The 14,917-nt window shown below is 41.8% G+C and overlaps 1 protein-coding gene across 1 annotated transcript in view; it reads left to right on the top strand.

The window, feature by feature from the left end:
• Positions 1–1,070: 1,070 nt before the first annotated feature.
• Positions 1,071–14,917, top strand: part of LOC119428577 (synapsin-3) — a 108,852-nt gene continuing 95,005 nt past the window's right edge. The window contains exons 1-2 of the mRNA XM_037696260.1: positions 1,071–1,204; positions 11,665–12,103. Of these exons, the coding sequence (XP_037552188.1) occupies positions 11,724–12,103 (380 nt within the window). The 5' untranslated portion in view covers positions 1,071–1,204; positions 11,665–11,723. The remainder of the gene's footprint in view (positions 1,205–11,664; positions 12,104–14,917) is intronic.

Below are 14,917 nucleotides of genomic sequence, written 5' to 3'. Positions count from 1 at the left end.
ATCAATGGTTCTTCTAGTTTTAGCTTTGATTCGACTAGTTTAGCTTTTTGCTACAATTATACAACACATTACTAAAGTTGTGATAATTCTAACTTATCTAAGGTTTTGGTAAGTTTATCTTTTAGCTGCATTTAATTGCCCAACTAATTGGATCTTTAGTTATGGTTTAGCTAACAAACTTTTCATTAAAGTTTTGCTAATTTTTGCTTTTAGACACAGTTTTGCTAATCATTTGGTTGGCTACAGTTTTATCTAATTTACCTGTTAGCTAAAGCTTTAAGTTTAGCTTTTAGGCATGCTAGTTTGGCTGGTTTGATATTTTAGCTAAAATTTAGCTCATTTATACGCAGCTGAGATTTGGCAAATTTTCTTTTTTTAGCTATACTTGCGCTAATCATAACTGGTCGGTTACATTTTTTTTAGATTTAGCTAAGGTTTTACTAATGTTTGATTTTAGATATTAGTTTTGTTCATTAGCTTTTAGCTAAGGTTTGGCTAATTTTAGCATTTAGAATAATTTATGCCAATCAGATTAGGTTTATAGCTAAGGTTTGGCTAATTTGAGCTTTTATATAATTATGCAAATCAAAACTGGTTTGTTACAGTTTTGTTCATTTTAGTTTTTAGCTATGGTTAGGCTAATTTAAGCTTTTATTTTAATTTATGCTAATTCGTTTATGCTAACGCTCATTTTATTAAATTCAAGATGGCCACCACCATCTTAGCAAACACAAAAATGGCGGTTTATCTGTCTTAACATACTGTCCCCTAAATATGTATCGTTATGTTTTGTTGTACAACTCATTAGCATATTTTTGGTTAATTTTCTGTAAAACTAAAGCTGTATAAAAAGTCTTATAAAGTTTTCTTTTGATCTTTTTTATTTTTTCATACTGTAAAAGACGAGTCAAGTGTGATGCTGGATATTTGACTCACATTTTAGTTTAATTTCTCACGTTTCACATTTAAGTTTGATCCTTTTAAATGTGATTTAATTTACAAGCCAACCAGCGCGAGGCTGCAGCAATGAAGCCATTCCAGCCCTCGTGTTCCCATCATGCACCGGGGGAGGAGAGAGACGAGCCGAGGAGGACCACAAGTCTGAGTGCAGAAGAAGAAGAAGCGCCCGAGGAAGAAGAAGAAGAAGAAGGAGGAGGAAGAGGGTCATCATCCGACACTTGTCCATCATCTTCATCACCTTCAGGTGCGTTTGCTGCAGTTTGTCTCCGCGTGCAGTCTCTGTCTCCGGTCCTTTGTGTGGCTCGTTGTCTCCTGCGGCTTTGGAGGAAAAAACAACCTAGGATGGGTTGTTGCTCAGTCCCGGTTCGGGTTCTGATCCTGGTCCAGGGAGCGGTGTGGTCCGGGTCTGCTCAGGGTGCAGGATAAGGGAGGGGGTCCGTATTTAATTTTATTACTGCTGCATTAAAGTTAGTCTGGTGAGGTTTCAATGCAGATATTTGTGACAATAACACAAAGATTTAATTAAACATATTTATTATTTTTATTTTATTTAGCAGGAAGTGCTTTATCTCACTAAACAAAAGCAGATTATTAGTCTGCAGCTTCAGTTCATGGCTGGTTGGTCACTGACTCACGCGGGTTAATGATCCGAATCCTGAATCAGGACTCACGAGTCCAAGGTGTCGAACCAGAACCAGGTCCTGCATGTCCTCTGCAAGACTTCCTCTAAGTCCACGAGTCTGAGGACTTCTGGCTCACCAGAAACGCTGCAGACTCGTGAGTCCTGTCTTTAAATGATGTGGACTCAAATGAGTCTTTTCTCCGAGTCAGATTAATATTCCACCAGAAATGAACGACTCGAGTGACTCGCATCATTTTAAAAATTGACTCGGATTATCTCGAGTCCCTGAAATGAACTGAACATGTCACCTTTACTGATCCCTGGGGGGCTAAACTAACTAAACTAAAGTAAGAAGAGTTGACACCCAAAGTTTAGCAGATATTTGGTTTTGGAGCTTAGAAATGCAGGTATGCAATGAATGTAAACAAAACACTGAGTCGTTCTTATTGAAGAACTCTTGATCAAAACGACTTCACAATGTAAAAAAACAACAACACTGCTTATTAAACCTCTACGTTTGTTGAGATTGTTGCTGTTTTCTGGACTGGACAGCGTCCGCGTTACGACGCTAACGAACCCGGAAAGTGTTCATTGCGTTTGATGTGAGAGCCGCTTCATTCACACTGACGTTATTTTACACCGTGTGGTTTTTAACATAGAAGTGTGTAGGTACTTGGGAAAAACAAAATAAATTGCAGTAGCGTCCGGCTGTAGCACTTCCTGTGCAGCCTGTAGGCTCTGCCTGTGGACTCGACAACCGACTGTGGTGTGAAGGCTTTTCGAATCGCGTTGTATAAATATTTCGTAATTGGAGCCATTTTAAGATGGAAGCAAAAATTTACTGCGATTTTAGTTTGATTAGTTTATTCGAAATGTGCCCAGTGGCTCACGCTAACTGGCATGGTTGATCGCCAAATGTTTAAACAAAGAATTTAGTGATCCGTTAATTCTCAGAGTGTGATTTGGAGATGACTCTGAGCAACTACCAAGCCAAATTTCAGGTTAATGTATGAAAAACTGACCGCGCTGTAGCCATTTTTGTGTTGGCTAGTTTTGATTAGCTTCATCTTGAAATGGGCTAACTCCCAAAGGTTATACACCCGATTATTATTTTCTGAGTTTTATTAAATTCTGTCCAACGGCTCATGAAATATTTTGCTTACAAAAAGGCATATACACAGACACGTTATGCTGTTAGCATAAAGACTCAACAATGTTGTTAGCGTAAAGGCTGAACTATGCTGTTAGCATGAAGGCTAAACGATGCTGTTAGCGTAAAGGCTGAACGATGCTGTTAGTGTAAAGTTAAACAGTGTTGTTAGCATAAAGGCTGAACGATGCTGTTAGCATAAAGACTCAACAATGTTGTCAGCGTAAAGGCTGAACGATGCTGTTAGTGTAAAGGCTAAACAATGATGTTAGCGTAAAGGCTAAACTATGTTGTTAGTGTAAAGGCTAAACAATGATGTTAGCATAAAGGCTAAACTATGATGTTAGCGTAAAATCTAAATTATACTGTTAGTGTAAAGACTAAATAATACTGTCAGCGTAAATGCTGAACGATGCTGTTAGTGTAAAGTTTAAACAATACTGTTAGCATAAAGGTTGAACAATACTGTTAGCATAAAGGTTGAACGATGCTGTTAGCATAATGGCTAAACGATACTGTTAGCGTAAAGGCTAAATAATACTGTCAGCCTAAAGGCTAAACTATGCTGTTAGCATAAAGGCTAAACTATGCTGTTAGCATAAAGGTTGAACAATGCTGTTAGCATAATGGCTAAACGATACTGTTAGCGTAAAGGCTAAATAATGTTGTTAGTGTAAAGGCTAAACTATTCTTTTAGTGTAAAGGTTAAACAATACTGTTAGCATAAAGGTTAAACGATACTATTTGCGTAAAGGTTGAACGATGCTGTTAGCGTAATGGCTAAACTATGCTGTTAGCATAAAAGCTAATAATGTTGTTGGCGAAAAGGCTAATAGCAATAGGCTAACATTTGAAAGCATGCCCACAGTTTTTGATTTACCTCTTCTTTACTGTGAAAATGTGCCGGTAATTAAGTTTATCACTTTGGTCCTGAACTCATGGGTCAAATGAAACAGTAAGTCTGTCTCCACGTTTATTTTTAAACCGTTTAAAGCCGTTAGATACAGCCAGACATCGAGTCTAGAATTAAATATCTGCTCTGAGTGTCAACTCGCCATGATGTCAGCCTGCTGAATGAAGACATTAAATATTAATGTGTCCATCAGGAGGACCAGTTCTGCCCAGACCCAGTTGTCTGCTTCCCCCCAGCAGGAGAGGCTAGCTGCAGCTGCTAATGATCCCGGTAATCTTCCTAAGGAATGAATGGCAAATTACCGGTGACCTTTTTGTTTTAGCCGGTCGATGTCCAGCAGACCTCATGCAGGAAACCTTTTCTGATTGAATCAAAGTGCCGGAGATGAACTTGTTGATGACAAATTTAAATCTAAAATTAGTTTATTTGAGCTCCCATGTGCATTATTTGGTTGTTGTCTGTTAGCAAAATATCTCATGAACCACCAGAAAGAATTTAACGAAACTCTTATAAATTAACCGTTGGATTCGGAGTCACTTAAATTAAAGATGGCTGCCACATCTAATCGACCTCAGCAAACACTAAATTGGCTTCAACTCAGTCAGTTTTATAAATATTTAGCTAAAATCTAGTGTGGTAGTAGCCGAGATTCATCCTCAACTCATGCTTTGAGTGCTACAAGTTGTGTGACATTGTTGCTTAGCGGTTTCACGTTAACTGTTTGTGTCAGTCCTGATTGTCTGTTAGCAAAATATCTAATAAACTACCATTTGGGGGGGGGGGGGGGGGGGCTCGGCTGTGACACCTCGCCTCATTGAGTTGGCGGGAGCCACTCGGAGCCGACGCCGCGATGTTGCTGTGGCACCGCAGCAGACGTAGTTCACAGCTCAACATTGACTTTGGTCTCTTCGGCTGTTTTGTCAGAAGGCAGCCAAAGTCTGGAAAGCAAAAGTTTAGCTCTCATAATGAAGACTGATGTTTCTTCTTCTGTTTATTTGTTGTACTTGTACCGTACTCAACCTTAGCAAGCACAAAATGACAAAAATCTTGGGCCTGCAGGACGGCGGGTGATATGCATTCCTTTAGGGGATGAATTAGCAACGTTTGTGTCCTTAAAAAGCTGAACGTTTGGGAATCATCCTCGAAGTCAGGGGGAAACGGGAAGTTTAGCAGTTAGCGATGAGCTAATCACTTAAAACTCGAGGCAGGTGAACGCATCGTACTGAAGCAAGAACAGGTCAGAATTAATTTGAAAACGATCCGAGGACCTTAATGGAGTCGTGTCCTTTAGATGTTTATTTTAGTCACATTTTCGTAGTAACCATGACAACACTTCAATGAGTTTTTACCATCCTGGATAGTAACTGTGTTGATGATAATCCATCTGGCAGCAAGTCCCGCAGGTTTATTAATACTCTCCCAGAATGCCTCGGGGCGGACCATGCCGCCTCCTCATGCGTGGATCATGCTGGTCTCCTCACCTCGACGAGTCTGGCTCCTGACCCGACCCGCTCTCCAGGTCCGTCGCTCGTCGGAGTCTTTTTGTTTGAACCAACAGTCTGGTCTTATATTGCGATGCAAAGAAAAAAGACAGTTATTAAAAAAAATATATATAAAAATTAACAAATGCATATTGCCCGCTTATGTTGAAAATGTGTTGGTCAAACCATTAATGATTTAAAACGACTTCACGCTCGGAGTAACTGTTGGGGATAACTCTCAGCTACTACCACGTCAGATATCAGCTTAATATTTGTAAATGTCATGATTTGTGTTGGCTAATGTTCATTATACATGGCGGCCATCTTATATTGGACTGGCTCCATGAGTTGGTCAGTTGTACAGGTACATCTAATCACTTCCTGAAGGTTTTGTTAAAATCAGTACTGGTTCCCAACCCTGGTCCTTGAGGAACGCCATCCTGCATGTTTTGGTTGTTTCCCTGCTCCCACACCTGATTCAGTGATTTAATTACTTCATGTTCTGCAGAAGCCTGTAAGCCACTCATTTATTCAAATCAGGTGTGTTGAAGCAGAAACAACTAATACATGCAGGAGGGTGTTCCTCAAGGACCAGAGTTGGGAACCCCTCCGTTAGTTCACAAGCTTTTTTGCTAAAAGACAAACTCGTATATATTATAGCTTCTGGGTGATTGGATACATTTGTCATGCACAGTCAGGTGAGCATCTTCAGCAAAGAAAGCATGAGACAGCAGATGCTCATCAGAGGAACATTAAACGTTGGGTGAAGTCGGCTCCAGCTAATCAACAGCTAAATTAGGCTTTGAAGTGTAAATTCACGGAGCCGCCATCAGGATTATGTGTGAGGTTTAACAGATTCACAGGCAGGATGTGAGGAGCGAGGGAGCAGGAAGGAGCTGCTGCTCCCCTCCTGCTTCTGTCTTCGTCACTCACAAGTTTTTTTAAAATGTAGCCGAACGTCGGCGGGGGAGCTCAGGGTCGGCTGTGGCATTATCCGGCTCCTTCCCCGTCATTACAGAGCGAAGGCGGTGGTTTACTGCTCAGCTGGCTGTTGGAGCTTAAATCATCCTCGCCGCGCCGAGGCTTCCCATCAGCCCCTGTTTTGTAGCCAACAGTCACACTGGATAGTTTATAAATATAAACTGGAGGGAAACGTGACGTTCTGTGAAAGTGTGTGAACGTTGAGTGAGGACTTAAAACCGAGCTGCTAAAGTCAAAACAAGCAGAACAGAATATAAAATTTGTCAAACACAAGCTGAAAGCTACAAGAAACGGTTGCTTAAAATGTCAAAACATATGCTAATGCTAAAACTAGCTAAACAAATGCTAATAGCACAAATATAACAAAACCTAATGAAAGTTAAATTTAATAAAAACAGATGATGAAATCAGTCAACCTGTCGCTAAAACTAACAAAACAGATGCTAAAGCTAAAAGTAGCAAAATAAATGTGAAATGATTCTAAAAGTTGTTAAATGTATTAAACAGCTAGAATTAACATAAACAAATGTTGAACATTGTAAACTTGTAGCTAAAACTAGCATAACTCTGAAGCTGAAAGTAGCAAAACAAAATCCGCTATTAGCAAACTTGTTGCTAAAAGTAGCAGAACAGATGCTGAATCTAAAAAAAGTATTAAAATTATCAAAACAGATGTTAAAGTAACAATTACCAAAACTGTAGCTAAATGAGTAAAAGCACATTAAACCCAAATAAAAGCTTAATGTTGCCGAATGATTGCTGAAAGCTAAAACTGTAGCTCAAATCTGAAAGTAGCATAAGAAAACAACGATAAAAAAAAAAAAAAGAGCCCGTTCGATGAAGCAGTTTGACAAAACAAGTTTTCAAAAGGTGGATGGCACGGTGGCACAGTGAGCAGGTTGTTTGTTCAAATCCCAGCAGGGGGCCTTTCTGGGTGGAGTTTGCATGTTCTCTCCGTGCATGCGTGGGATTTCTCCAGGTACTCCAGTTTCCTCCCACAGACCAAAAACATGCATGTTAGACTGACTGGTAACTCTAAATTGTTTGTTTCTGTGTGTCCCTGTGATGGACTGGAGACCTGTCCAGGTGTCCCTGTGATGGACTTGGACCTTTCCAGGGTGTCCCCCGCCTCTCACATACTGATAGCTGGACATGCACACCGGCGACCCCCGCGATCCAAAAAGGAAGAAGCGGGTAAAGATGATGGATGAAGTATTTAAAGGAACTAATGATGTGTCGATGCATTTTTATGGGGAGTTTATATTTAAAGAAAGACAAATATTAAAAGTGTTAAAACTACAAAAGGAGATTTGCTGACTCGGCGTTCACAATGATAAAAGTCGCACCCCGCATCACTTTGTGACCTGCCATCTTCTCGTTTTGCTCGTTCATAACGAAGTCGTGCCGGTCCTGTCTGGCCACCAAGCGAGCTGTAAGCTAGCGCAGACTCCGCCCACTGTGCTCTCTGCAGAGAGCTGCACGGCAGAGCCACCGCCGGTTTTAACAGCTTCAGGCTCAGGCGGAAAGCTGCTTACGGGGTGTTAAAAAGAAGGTGATTGTAGCATCTCAGCAGTCAGCAAGTCTTCAAACAGAAAGGAAACCAGTGGCTATGATCATCACTGTTTGTTCATCCTGTTAATTGAACGTGCGCTCCGCTGCTCCATGGGAGCTTTATTCTGGTTGACACGAGGGTTTGAATCCAGCGGGAAGGCCCCGTCACTCTGATGGTTTACACTGCGCGGTCCAACTGCTGGAGGGAACAGGCACTGTGTTGGTGTTAGTCCTACAACGCCTCCGCTGAAACGTCTTCTGGGACAACACTGAATCACCAAACTCCAGGACTAAAGGGACACTTTGCACCAATCGGGACGCGATACCACTGAGGATTAACAAACCTGACCAATTCCATCCATCCATCCATCTTCTTCCACTTATCCAGGGTCAGGTTGCCGGGGTAGCAGCCTAAGTAGGGAGGCCCAGACTTCTCTCTCCCCAGCCACTTGGGCCAGCTCCTCCAGGGGAATCCCGAGGTGTTCCCAGGCCAGTCAAGAAACACAGTCCCTCCAGCGTGTCCTGGGTCTTCCTCTGGGTCCCCTTCCGGTGCGATGTGTCCAGAACACCTCACCAGGGAGGCGTCCAGGAGGCATCCTAACCAGATGCCCGAGCCACCTCAACTGGCTCCTCTGTCGTGGTGAAGAGAGAGCTGGCTTTATTAGTAAATGTAAATATGTTGTTAACTTTGAACTCTGAAGAGCGCCTTGATTTTGGTACACAGTTACTCATTGGTCAGTTTGGGTTGTGGTGAAGAAAAACTGCTGAAAGTTCTGAGCAGCTAAAAAAACAGTCACTGAGAGGGAATAGTTTTGGACATAATTTGGTCGACCAGTAATAGTAAAAAGTTTGATTAGTAAGGAGCTGGAATGTCAAGCGTGAGCACCGGAGGACACCACGAGTAGAGACACTAGTGTTATCAGGTACGGATGCACGGTATTTTATTTTTGACCAATATCCCGATATGTTACAACTTATTTGGCCGATAACCAATACCAATACTGATATTCCCCCTCTAGACCTACTTACAGAGACTACATAGTAGGAGTGAATCACCAGCTTTACCACGATACGATATATTGATTTGCTTTCATGACAATACGATTTTTCTCGATATCACAAAGTCTGTCACGATACGATTTCGATTCTATTTGACTCACAAGTCTGCGATCGATATATTGCGATATCAAACGCCCATTTCATTTACTTATAAATAAATTTACAAAAACAATTCTTATATGATTTAACCATTTTATTTCTGGTATTACAGGCACCAGGCATTTAAATAAATAAAAAAATTGTCTTAATTAATGAAAAAAATAAAAATAAATGACCTGTTCTGCCTCGTCTGCCATGTTGCTGAGGCGGCCGCGCACGGGAATGGTGACACAGACGTGCCTTGGGAATTTCAAAATAAAAGTGTATTTTAAAGATGACGATCTGAATCAATGTTTTAGCTTTGCCATGATATAATTGAATCAATCATTTAATCGATATATCGATTTAAATCATTGTATTGTTACACACCTACTACATATCTTTCTCTGCTGTGGGATTAAAACACATTATTCTGAATGGTCTTTGTCAGTTTGGCCTGCTACCAAATGTAGACGCTAAAAATGGGGCTGAAAATAGTTGTTTTAATGGAATGGCCGATGTCAGATATTTAACTTTATCACTAATATCGGTCGATACCGATACCATGCCGATAATATCGTGCTTCCCTGTTATCAGGCAGTTGCCCGAGAGCCAGTCAAAAACAGTACAGTGTTTATCCCTAGGTCACTTGCCTTGGCAGGGCACTCATCTCTTCTGTGATTTTGATTTGTGATAACAATTAAATGATTTGATTCCTGGTTCTTCTTTGACGTCATGTTGGCCTGCCGGTCGGGGGCAGCTGAAGGACCCACGTCAGTGTTCAGAGTGTCCCCTGATCTGATGTGCTCTCCTGTCAGCTGATGCTTATATTCCATGTAAGGATGGTTTAAAACGCCCCCTCAGTGTGTTTGATGCATCTCTGGATGCTTTGCTCTAACTTTGTGGACCCATGTGCATGAGCCGTGACGCCTCAGTAGGATGTGCACTTTCATCTCCTCTAAGCTTCATTCACTATGAGAACGTCCCAGTTTGTCAGATTCGGGGGTTGTTTTCTCTGAGTGCTATACTGTTAACCTATTTGAATTTCTTCCATCTGCGGCGGGTTACGCAACGTTTCTTTCCCTGATAAGCTCTGATCTGCTTCATACGGAGCCACGAGGATCATCCAACTGTGCGTAATCACTTCTGTGTCACTGATTTATTCGCCAGCGGGTTTACACATTCATTGTCACGTCGAGTTGTCGAAGTGAGGATTTGAAGGCTGGTGTTCTCAGGAGGCAGCAGGACGATGAAGGGAAATGAGACTTTAAACAAGACACGGAGCACAAACTAACGAAGAGGAGAATAACAACAGAAACCAGGTTTAACATGAACGGAGGGAACATAATTAGGGATGAATGATGTGAGAAGCTGCAAACTGAAGGTCAGCTCGAGCAGTCCAGAAGTCCTCGCTTATCGACTTCTTCAATTCAATTCAAAAATACTTTATTAATCCCAAAGGGAAATTATTTGTTGTTGTAACTCATTATCCTCATTCCATTAAGATGTTATAGATACTGATGCTGTAGACAGGAAGGATCTCTTGTAAAGGTCCATCCCACAGTGGATCCTAAGAAACTGGCTGCAGATGCCGTCCGATCCGTCCACCCAGACTCTGATGGCCTCTCGGTTCCTCCGGGCTGTAGGACCGCCCAAATGCCGAGTAGAACTCCTCCCAGAGCGATGGCCACTCCTCCCAGCAGTCTGCCGAGCTCCTCGTCGCTGTGGACAGACAACTGTAGGTGCCGAGGGACGATCCTGTCCTTCCACTGTCATGAGCCGTGTTTCCTTCTAGTTCCAGGATCTCAGTGTTCAGGCACTCGAGCACAGCTGGCAGGTAGATGAGAATGCATCCACAGAACATCCTTTCAACTCATTTGAGATTTGGGGCTGTAGTTGAGATATTAGTTGAGCTTTTGAGATGTTAATCAGCTGCTGTTGGTTGTAGAAAACTGCCTTGTTGCCATGGTTACGCATCATAACAAATGTCCAAAACTAAAAAAAACACTACAAAAAAAACAAAACTTAAAACTTATTTTCCACAACCTCCTTTAAAAACACGAGATTAAGGAATTATTGTTAAACTATTGTTAAACAGCTCAACAGGAAAAGACTGAACTAAATCAAACAAATATCACATAGAGCAGTGGTTCCCAACTCTGGTCCTTGAGGAACACCACCCTGCATGGTTTAGGGGTTTCTCTGCTCCATCACACCTGATTCAGTGATGTAATGACTTCCCCAAGTTCTACAGAAGCCTGTTAATCACCCATTCATTCAAACCAGGTGTGTCAAAGCAGGAAAACAACTAAAACATGCAGGATGGTGTTCCTCAAGGACCATGGTTGGGAACCATTAACATTATGGCACATAATATGCCCGTCGACAAACCATTATACAGAAAAACAGTGGTGATACATGCATGTATCAAGTTAAATTATCTTTGATTAGAAGATGGCCTGGAAGAGCAATGACCTTGCTTTGTGACCATGTAGCAGGGATGATAAGATGGAGAGTAATCCGTAATCTGTGCGTCTTTTAACGGTCGTATAAAAACAACAACGCTGCAGCAGCACCTGGAACAAACCAGGCTAACTGAAGAAAAGCACGAACCAAACGCAGGACAGGAGCCAAAACCAGAGGTTAACCCAATCTTTGATGAATGCATGTTGCCCACCACCTTGCATGTTTTAAATACATCTGTTAGTGCTCAGAGCATGAGATGGGGATTACTCTCAGCTACTACCACACCCATTTTAGCTGGATATCTGTTATAATGTGACTATACTGCGCCCACCATCATGGTGGGGGGTGATAATAATCCGGAGCACGCACGGTGAAATTAAATGTCTGTTCTCCTTCTTTGTAGGACTTCGGTGTTCTTCCTCCCCCCCCCTGGCCTGACGGACCCACCAGCTCCTCCTCATCATGAACTACCTTCGCCGGCGCTTGTCAGACAGCAGCTTTGTGGCTAACCTCCCCAACGGCTACATGATGGATCTGCAGAGGCCGGCCCCCTCAGGCTCCTCCACCTCCTCCCCCGCCTCCCCGGCCACAGAGAGGCGTCAGCCCCCGAGCGTCCCCACCCAGAGCCAGAGTTCTGGTTCTGGTTCTGGCAGCTTCCTCAGCTCCTTCTCCAGCGTGGTAAAGAGCGCGCAGGTGGCTCAGAACGTGGCCGCAGCTGCACACGCTAAATCAGCCGCAGCTTCAGCAGCCGAAGGCTCCCCCGCTGGAGGAACTCAGCCGAGCAAACCTGCGATCCGGAAACCCAAGATCCTGCTGGTGGTCGACGACCAGCACACAGACTGGTGAGGCCCAGATTTGAACCCGACACTCTTAAATCTGATCCGTTTGAGTTTGGTACATGTTCACCCAACGATCCTGTCGCTGCCGATCAGCAGAACTCCCAGTTCCCAAAAACAGAAGTGTCCAAACAAAGAATGGTGTCAAGTGTTATAGCCCGCCGTCATGAACGGTGGGAAATCATGTAGTCTCCTTTGTCTGTGTGGGCGTGTCTCTGTTAGCCAAATATCTCGTGAACCACTAGATGGATTTCAACTCTCAGGCGTTAATCATTGAAAGCACATCTGTGCTTCTTGGCATCTGGAATCGATCCAATTCAAGATGGCTGCCTTGGTTAATTGGCGTTAGCAAACGGAACTGGCCGTCTGTAAACTGAGCTAACGGTTAGTGTGGTTGTAGCTGAGAGTCATCCCCGACACACGTCCTGAAAGCAGCTGTGCATTCCATCAAGAAACGCTGAGCTTGTAATTAAACCAGAGTCACGTTCTAGTTTTAGGACTTCCTGTTTGTGATGATTATGTTCGTTTTAAACTTCATGCCAGAGCCCTTGGTCGTCATGGTAACACCACCAAAACAACTTTACGTTCAGACGGCGGAACAAGGAAACGGATTGAGATGAAACGAGGAGGGATGGGTTTATCTTCACTGTTTACCTCCACAGGATGGACTTCTTGTTTCCCAGGCTGGAGCCGACAAACATCAGCTGCTTCACGTCGTCCTCCTGAACGAATAAACGTTACTCTGCTTTTATTCTGCTTTTATTCTGTTTGTTACTGGATTGACTCAGATTAGGACGTCGGCGCTCTCTACTCTTCATCTCCACGGATTATTTCTCAAACAAGACTTTACTTATAGGCGACGCAAGATGGTCCTGAGGTTGAAGAAGACATTATTTTTGAGTCTGAGCCCTCGGAGCACGTGTTGGGAATGACTCTCGGCTACTACCGTTCCAAGTTTTAGCTCAGTGTTTTTGAAACTCTCTGTTAACGTTTGAAAACTGTGGCTAATAGCTAAAATCATCCAAACAGTAGCTAAAAGCTCAAACCAATAAATATGTAGCCCACAGCCAAAATCAACACAACAATCTTAAAACTAAAATTAACTAAACATTATGTTAAAGCTAAAACAAACAAAAAAGACTGTAATAAAAGCTAAAAATAAACTAAGAATCTAAAAGCTAAATCAACTAAACAGTAGCTTAAAGCAAAAATCGGCAAACCAGAAGCTAAAATCAACAAAACAGATGTTGCAAGCTAAAATAACGAAAACAGTAGCTAAAAGCTAAACTGTTGGTGAAGAGCTTCATCTGTAATTATGATTAGCAAAACAGTAGCTAAAAGCTGAAATTAGCAAAATTGCAGCAAAGACTCAAATTAACAAAACTGTAGGTGAAAACTAAATCCAGCAAAATTGTAGCTAAGAGCTAAAACTAACCGGAGTAGCCAAAAGCTAAAATTCATAAAACGGTAGCTAGTAGTTCAAATGTACAAAGCAGTAGCTAACAGCTAAAATCAACAATTTTATAACTTACAGCTTAAATCAAAACAGTTGCTAAAAGCAACAATAAGGAAGCATTATCTAAAAGCTCAAATAAACCAAACATAATCTAAAAGCTAAAATTAAAATTACAGTAGTTTACAGCTCAAATCAACAAAACAGAAGCTAAATGTCATAATTAACAAAGCAATATCGAAAAGCTAAAACATGCAAAACAGTGAATAAATGCTAAACTAAACAACACAAGCTAAAATCAACAAACTATAGCTAAAATCAACAAAAAGCAAATAATAGCAAAATAAACAAAACAATCTAAAACCAACAAAACAGTAAATAAAAGCTAAAATAATCAAGACAGCAGCTAAAGCCAGAATTAATAAAATACCTGCTAAGACCTTAACTCACCAAAACAGCAACTTAGAGCTAAAACCAAAAAGAAGAGCTAAAATGTGTAAACCTGTAGCTGAAAGTTAAATTAGCAAAAGTTGCTAAAACTGAACACAGAAAAAAAAAAACATCGGCCCATTTTTGACAGCAGGAGATGAAAATTGACTTGTTCAATAAATCTTATAATTTTCTAGTGTATTTATTAGTTTCAGTTATTTATTTATTGTTTTCTCCCTGAAGAACAAGACAACATGGAGTCTTATTTTGCAAATGAGTCGTCATCTGCGTTCTCTCATGCTCCTTTCATTTATTACACATGAAACTTTTAGACCAGTTTCCTGACTGAGTGTACATCTGTCCACCAGCAGGTGGCGCTGTAGTTCAGTCCACGGCTTGCAGAGTGTTTTGAGGGAAAGTGAAGAAGTTTAGATTTTCAGCCAGCAGATGGAGTCAAACCTTCACTTCTGGAGTTGACTGAAACATCTGCTGGCAGGGAATCGAACACTCGCAGTGTGAGCTGCTAATAACACTAGGGTTCATGTATTTATTGGAATTTTTAAAAAAAGGAAAATTCTGCTCACCAGTGGGTCTTAGTGCTTCCCAACTTTCATTCACAAGCACAAAGCAAAAGGTGAGTGATAATGTATGTCTGTTAGCAAAATATCTCATGAACCTTTTAAATGAAACATGTCAGTCTAGAGCTGATTACATTTTAGAACCCAATACAAGATGGCCGCCACAACTAATGAATAAAGGGCGGTAGCTGAGAGTGATCCTCAACATGAACCCAGAGCTCAAACGGAGTTCAACATCATTTTAATCAAGTTTCTGACCTGAACATCGCTCCCCTGCTCCCCGAGGCTGCACCTCCTCCTGGTCATTCCAGTAGGGAGGTATGAGTCGAGGCTGCACCTCCTCCTGGTCATTCCAGGAGG

The sequence above is a fragment of the Nematolebias whitei genome, chromosome 22 (assembly GCF_014905685.2).
Source record: "Nematolebias whitei isolate Nwh7 chromosome 22, NemWhi1, whole genome shotgun sequence".
Classification (NCBI taxonomy): Eukaryota; Metazoa; Chordata; class Actinopteri; order Cyprinodontiformes; family Rivulidae; genus Nematolebias; species Nematolebias whitei.
Note: the sequence above shows the minus strand (reverse complement) of the source record. Positions and strands in the feature narration are given on the sequence as shown.